The following is a 7,390-nucleotide window of genomic DNA, read 5'->3' on the forward strand; positions in this document are numbered from 1 at the left end:
CATTGTGCTATTAATCTATATAAAGAATACATCAACTGTCGGCATTCTGGATACATTATAAGTAAGTATCTCTCCTGGAACCTAATGGCTATTTTGGTTACAGCACATAATAATAGGAAATTTGCCCATGCACTGCTGCTCCTCAATTTTGCTAAAGGATATTTTAAAGAATAGCATTATAAATTGGTGTGGCAAAGACAAATTCATAAAGGCTGGATAGATTATTCTTAAAGCAGATGTATTGATTGTGTACCATGTCAGATTTCTAACACTCCAAATCAAGTCCCAGACTTCAAGTAGTGCCTTTCATGGATTACTGAAATACCATGATAATTATCAGCAGACTGTCCAAATTTATTGAGTTGGACTTTGTTCATCATCATCTTCTTTTGGCTGTTCCCATTAGGGGGTCACCACAGCGGATCACCTGTTTCCATTTCTTCCTGTCCTCTGCATCTTGCTCTGTCACACCAACCACCTGCATGTCCTCTCTCACCACATCCATAAACCTTATCTTAGGCCTTCCTCTTTTCCTGTTACCTGGTAGCTTCATCCTTAGCATCTTTTTCCCAATATACTCAGCATCCCTCCTCAGCACATGTCCAAACCAAGATTTTCTTGCCTCTCTGGCTTTGTCTCCAAACCTTCCAACCTGGGCTGACCCTCTAATATACTTATTCCTAATCCTGTCCACCCTCGTCACAGCCAGTGCAAATCTTAACATCTTTAACTCTGCCACATCCAGCTCAAACTCCTGCCTTTTTGTCAATGCCACTGTCTCCAACCCATATAACATAGCTAGTCTCACTACCCTCTTGTAGACCTTCCCTTTCACTCTTACAGGTACTCGTCTGTCACAAATCACTCCTGACACTCTTCTCCACCCACTCCATCCTGCCTGTACTCTCTTCTTCCCCTCTCTTCCACACTCACTGTTACTCTGAACTACTGACCCCAAGTATTTAAACTCATCCACCTTCGCCACCTCTACTCCTTACATCCTCACCATTCCTCTATCCTCCTTCTCATTCACACACATAGATTCTGTCTTAGTCCTGCTGACCATCATTCCGCTTCTCTCTAGAGCATATCTCCATCTCTCCAGGGTCTCCTACACCTGTTCCCTACTCTCACTACAGATTACAATGTCATCTGCAAACATCATAGTCCACGGGGACTCCTGTCTAATCTCGTCTGTCAACCTGTCCATCACCATTGAGTTGGACTTTGTTAAAAGGAAGCAAATCTTGATTAGTTTAGTTAAGTGGTTACTGAATAAAGAACAAAAGGGACAGTGGAAAAGCTTGTTAAAAGCCAGTTTTAAAATAAATATCATCAGAGATGTATGAATTGATTTTAATATATGAAGTGGAAGCTACATAAATGACCAGGATAGTCTGTGATACCTCTGGCAGGAAATGAAACCTGGGGAAAATAAAGCTAAATATGAGTATTAAAAGCCTTCAGTGCATCAAGGCTAAGCACAGCTAATAGTATGCGCTGAACTAATCCACTGGCATGAGATATGCGCTTTGTACTGTGCTGTGCTTCCCTGCATCCATAGTCTAAATGTATAATGGAAGATATAAGTAGAAGTTTGCATATTTTTCATATCCATTAAAAAAAGATGGCAAATTTATAGAAACTATATGCCATAGGGTTTTTTCCACTTTTGAGATAAACTATTTATTGTACAAACTGTTTTCCAGGAAGGTGATCAGAATAAATGGAGAATCCTTCTTAGAAACCTTCTACAGTTAATGCAGTAGAGTTTCTATGAGGTGGTATTAATATTTTGTCGCAAGTCCACCGAGATCAATAGCTTTGAAGCATTGATTGTGGTTTTACAGATTAGAATGAGCCATGAGTAATTTGGATGTTATTGGTTAAGAGATTATAGCTGGACTTTTGCAAACAGACCCTTGCTGAATATTAGTTTTACAAAGTTTTGTTCAATAGTGATTGCAATGCAGGAAAATTGAATGTAAAAAAACACTACTTTCCTGGCACATGGATGGGGTAAATGTACATTTTTTGATGCCGCACTGATTTTTTAAATGTACAATAATAAAACAGTGAACTCTGACTGTCAAATAAAGATAGACATTTTAATGTGCAAAGCTTTCAAGTATAAAACTCTTTCTCAATGCAGTGCATCTCACAAACTTAGTTATCATTTATATGAAAATAAAAGCAAATAAAAATGTAACAGGTTGTGTCACACATGCATTATTCCTACATAGCCTAGACATTTAAAACATGTATTGTTCATATTTCAGTACTGCTTTAACAGTATTCATCACATTCAAACCTGGTGTGTGATCAGCTCTAAAAAATATATCCATTTATATTCTTTTAATTCAGTTAAAAGTGCTAAATCAACTCCACATTAGCTTTTAAACATATTTTGAATTACCCTAAATTTAAACATGTGTTCTTTTCCCATTGATTCAATATGCTTATACAAAGCATTGGTTTTAAAACTTCTATGTATTTCTGAAAAATGTGAGCATATCCGTTTATTTTAACTTACACTTAGATTTACCTATGTAAAACCTAGTACATTTAACACAGCTGACAAAATAAACAATATTTTGAGTATAACATGTTGCTAAAGCTTTAAAAATAAATTCTCTGTTTGTAACATGATGTATAAATGTGATATCTTATTTTATAGCATCGCAAAATTGACAATTCTAACAATCATGGAAGGGCTCTGACTCCAGTAAGAATAATATGCTGTGAGTTTACTATAATACACATCTTTCTGAGATGATTTACAAGCCAAGAACCAAAGTGTAGCTAGATCAGCATGCCATTGTTAAAAGTCAATTGTTTCCTGACTAGAAAAAAAAAGTATCAAACCCATTTAGAAATATTTTGTAGTCTTTATAAGATTTATTTTGTTTTCTGATTATTTTGTTTCTGGAAAGCATGCCTTAAAATTTCCTTCTGATTTTGTATTGGTTGCTTTTGTGAATGGTTTATGTATTTAAAAAATCAGTGAACTCTGATAAAAAGAGAGATATACAGAGGTAGTTAGAAGACAAAGAAATTAAACAAATGTACATGGAAGTTGAGTGAAAGAAGAGAAATCATTCAACTATTCATTTTTCACAGCACTCCTAGTGCTTTGAGATGAATATTACATAAAATGTAATGTCAATATAAAGAATCAGAACTAGATGTGGTGCCTACTCTGCCTATTAGACAAACATCCACTGGTGGATATACAAAGGTAGAAGAGCTGTGTATTTCATTATCATTGTTGCTCAATAAAATTATTTACTTTGAATATCAATATCTTTGGTGAGCCACTGTTGGTCTCCATATTGAAAAATAAAAAGCATATACAACAGTGCACCAAAGAATGAATTTGCTAGTGTTTTCATCTTTGGTATAAGGCTTCTTCAAAGAAAATCAAATAAAAGTATTGTTTTACTATTAAACAGCCACTAAAATTCACCTGACATCTCTTAGTTAAACATTTAATATTCAGTACTTGATTTACCTGTTACATTAATTGTTTCTGTTTTAAGAGGGAATTCATGTGTCTGCCTTGAAATATTTTCTTCTACTGAGCCCATAATAAAGAAAGTGAACTTTATAAAAATTAAACAATTACTTGAATACAAGGCAATAGAAATGACTTTGTGTTTGACTTATTCAGGTGTTTAAGTCCTACGAAGAACAGTCTCTCTTTTTTATCAATGAAAAATGAACCATATGTGACACATAGAGCTAAAGACACCATTGTTTTAGAAGTTTAGATAAACATACAATGGCAAAACGTCTGTCTGTTCCTTTTAACAATATATTCTTGCTTTGCTTAATTATTCTTTGCACTTTGCAAAAGCCACAGGAAAATGTACCAAAACAATTGCTTATACTCATCTCATATGGATCAATTCCGAGATACCTTTTAAATGTTTATTTCTCTTAACTATACCATACTCACTCTCAGAATCTTGTTTAACTCTGTTTCTGTAGATAATTTTCCAGTTTTTAGTAATTACTTGTTTACTAGGATTAGCCAGTGTTTGTAAAAAATAGGGCAAGCTAAAATGTACTTTGCTTGTTTACCTCCTTCTCTACCTAGCAGTTTCAATTCCAAGTTTAAACTTTGTGCAAAATGACTGTTTTTGCATGATATAATTGAAGATGCTGTAACACAAAGTTGGTATTATAAACCCTGTTCTGAAGCACAGTTTCTAAGCTTATCCCTTTCTCAAAATCCTTAAAGCTAGTCAGCCTTGAAATTTGAAGTCCCTCCCCATTTGTTACACTTCTTTTGCAAGATGTATTTCTGCATTGGGATTTTGTTCTATTTATTTCAATTCTGCACTGTCGTGGAGACAAGGTACTTCTAAGGCCCATCCAGGTGATAGCAGAATAATTTAATTTATTTTGGGGATCTAGAAAGATGGTGTAGAAAATATAGAACTAATGATGTCAAAACTCCAATAGTTTCTCTCTCCTAAGGAAAACATTTGAAGTCCGTATAAATTAAAGAAGGACTTACATTCTGTTAGCCTTCTGGAACATTCAAGAAGTCAGTCATAAATCACTTTCAGAAGTCGAGAGGAATAATTTGGGAATCCACTTCTTGTGTTAAAAAGGCTGGCCAATTAACACTCTGATGGTCAGATTTTGCATATATGTGTGTGTGTGTGTGTGTGTGTGTGTGTGTGTGTGTGTGTGTGTGTATGTGTGTGTCTATGTGTAACAACTAGTTCAAAAAGCATACATTATCTCTAGTACTTCTCTCAGACTTAGGATTCTGTAAATATAAGTACTGTAGATAGCCTCCATAGATTTTAAATATTGGACTCTGAGATGGGAAAGACGTATATACTCATAAATCCCATGATTCCCTCTCGTCTTTCATTCACACTCGTGAAGAATTACATTACTGACAGATCACCTATAGAGCTCAAACAGAAAGACTGGTGTGATTGTTTCTTATTTTTATACTGAGGTTAAATGGCAATCCATTATACAGGTGGATGAATGAGATGAGACACCAAGCTGTAACTAACAGCAGTTTAATTAAAAAAAAAAAAAAAAAAAAAAACTTTAACAAAACATAAAATTGGTTACTTACAAATTTATCTTGCCAACTATATGATGGACCCCCATTTAACTACATACAGAAGTAGCATGTGCTTGGTCAATGCAGTCTCTTTATCAAGCAATTAGTGCAATAAATAAATCCAATCAAACCAGGTTCAAGTTGGTAACTTGAATCCTGTGGCATCGATTAATCAGTTTAAGCATTGGATATCAAACCTGAGTCCTAACTGTAAATCAGGGGGGTCAGTTAACTAAGTATATGTCATGGTTTTCACAGACCAGTAATATCTGCTGACACACAATAGTTTGAGCTAGTACTTTCTGGAATCTTGTGACTGCCGACTTGACACTAAATTATCATGTAGTTTCCTCAGTTGCCTGGAACATTAGAACACAACATATTTTTGCCTTTCAGTGCATCTACAACTTCTATTTATCTGCAGTACATTCTGTCTTAAAGTCTGCAACACAAGTACATAGACTATAATTAAAAAGGTCAGAGATCTGCAGTTGCTTTGTAAAATATGTTTGTCTCATATATTTTTACAGCTTAAATGGAAAATTCTGGAAAATTCTAATGTGGGATTATTAAAAACATGCTCACTAAAAATCATATCATAGTAGGCTAACAAGCATAATACGTATCCAATTAATGCAGATTTATATTGTTCATATTGTCTTTGCTACTAACTTCGCTGTTTAATGACCATCCCTGAGGGAACCCTACCAATAAAGTAGAAAGAATGCATGGGTTCTTTACAACTGGATAGATCCATATTTCTTCTGGAATATGGCTGTAATGCAAGTGAGTTTGTGCATATGACATTGAAAAGAGCTCGCCATCAAAATGTTGGACATGCCGGAAAACAAAAAAAGGAAATTAAATTAGAACAACAAATCTTGAAGATTGGTTTTCTCCTTTAAACCTTTTTCTGGCAGGGGACACTCCCCAAACTTCTATATACTAACTTTGAGATTGCCGTACCTTTGAGAAAAATGAATATTCCAAGAGATGGCCACCTCAAGATTCAAACAAGTCCATTTTTTCAACCATTCTCTCTCTGCATTATAGGACTTATTATAGCAGGTCCTAACATTTCAAATGGTAACCGCTGAGTGGCTATCAGAGTACAGTTATCAAATGCAATGACATCCCATTTTAGCTAATTAGGGAAAAGCTGCAGAAATAACTCAGTTATAGCTATGAATATTACTTTGGGAAAAGCCTTAATAAGAGCATTTCTGGCAGTAATTTTTAAATATAGAAAAATAACTCAAATGACTGGAATAGTCACATGCACTTATTTAGTTTTAGACATAAAATGTGAATCCTTAACAAAAAATGATTTAAACGTTTGAAATTATTATTATTCAGTTTTTGGACAGGTTTGTTTATTTGCTTTAATGTGATTGGTATGAGTTACTAATCATTACCTGAAACTATTTTATTTCTGTTGTAAAATCAGTAGTACAGTTAGTAATAAACTACCAGTTTTTCAGTAAAGTGAACATATTATTCCAGTCAAACCACTCATGAAACAACAACAACACAAGTGTTATCAATGGTCTAAGTACTGGATTTTAAACATATACATATCTAACATGTGATAAAGTTTTACTTTGTTATTTGGAAGGCATAACAAACAGCTCAACCCAACACTTACAGAACATCCATCTGTGAGAATCGAATAATTTCCTTGCATTGGAAATTCTGAGACAGAGGAAACCACAAGCAAGGCAGGCTTTTTAGGACATGTTGTCCATGAAAGTTTGGTTTATGTTGTCCTTGTTAAAACAACTTTTAAATAAATAAGAATGTGAGCTGATTTTCAAAATAACCAATAAGATAGATAGTATTGCTGAAAGCTCATAAGAAACTTCACTTCATTAACTATGGTTGTATTTTTTAAATACAGTTTTTTTAATAATCTGCAGAAGTCCATGAATTTCAGACCTGCACATCTTTGAATACATGGATAGCTATTTACAGAGTGACAGTAACGTGCTATGTCTGAGTATAAAATCATGTTAACGCTATCCTGCTTTTTCCATATTTCCTACAGTTCTTCATCCTGCTGATCGTCATATTTCTAATGGAGCTTATTGCCACAATTCTGTTCTTTGCCTACACAGATCAGGTAAGTCGGACCTTTTTTATTTACTGCATGAACCTCACAGCCTGTCCCCCCACAATTAGTGCAAATCTCTTCAAAAGTATATAGAGCATTCTGTGATTTCTGTGGAACATGTACACACAATGAAATTGTTGCCATAGTAATGGCGTTTTCAAACACTGTATTCGCGGTCTGGATTGGAA

At 34.5% G+C, this 7,390-nt stretch overlaps 1 protein-coding gene across 1 annotated transcript in view; it reads left to right on the forward strand.

Moving 5' to 3' along the window:
- The window catches only part of TSPAN4 (tetraspanin 4), a 1,260,229-nt gene that overhangs the window by 376,505 nt on the left and 876,334 nt on the right, over positions 1-7,390 (forward strand). Inside the window, exon 3 of the mRNA XM_044082887.1 lies at positions 7,137-7,211. Coding sequence (XP_043938822.1) covers positions 7,137-7,211 — 75 coding nt within the window. The remainder of the gene's footprint in view (positions 1-7,136; positions 7,212-7,390) is intronic.

This window comes from Protopterus annectens, chromosome 9.part0, assembly GCF_019279795.1.
Source record: "Protopterus annectens isolate FY-2018-M chromosome 9.part0, PAN1.0, whole genome shotgun sequence".
In the NCBI taxonomy this organism is placed as follows: domain Eukaryota; kingdom Metazoa; phylum Chordata; order Ceratodontiformes; family Protopteridae; genus Protopterus; species Protopterus annectens.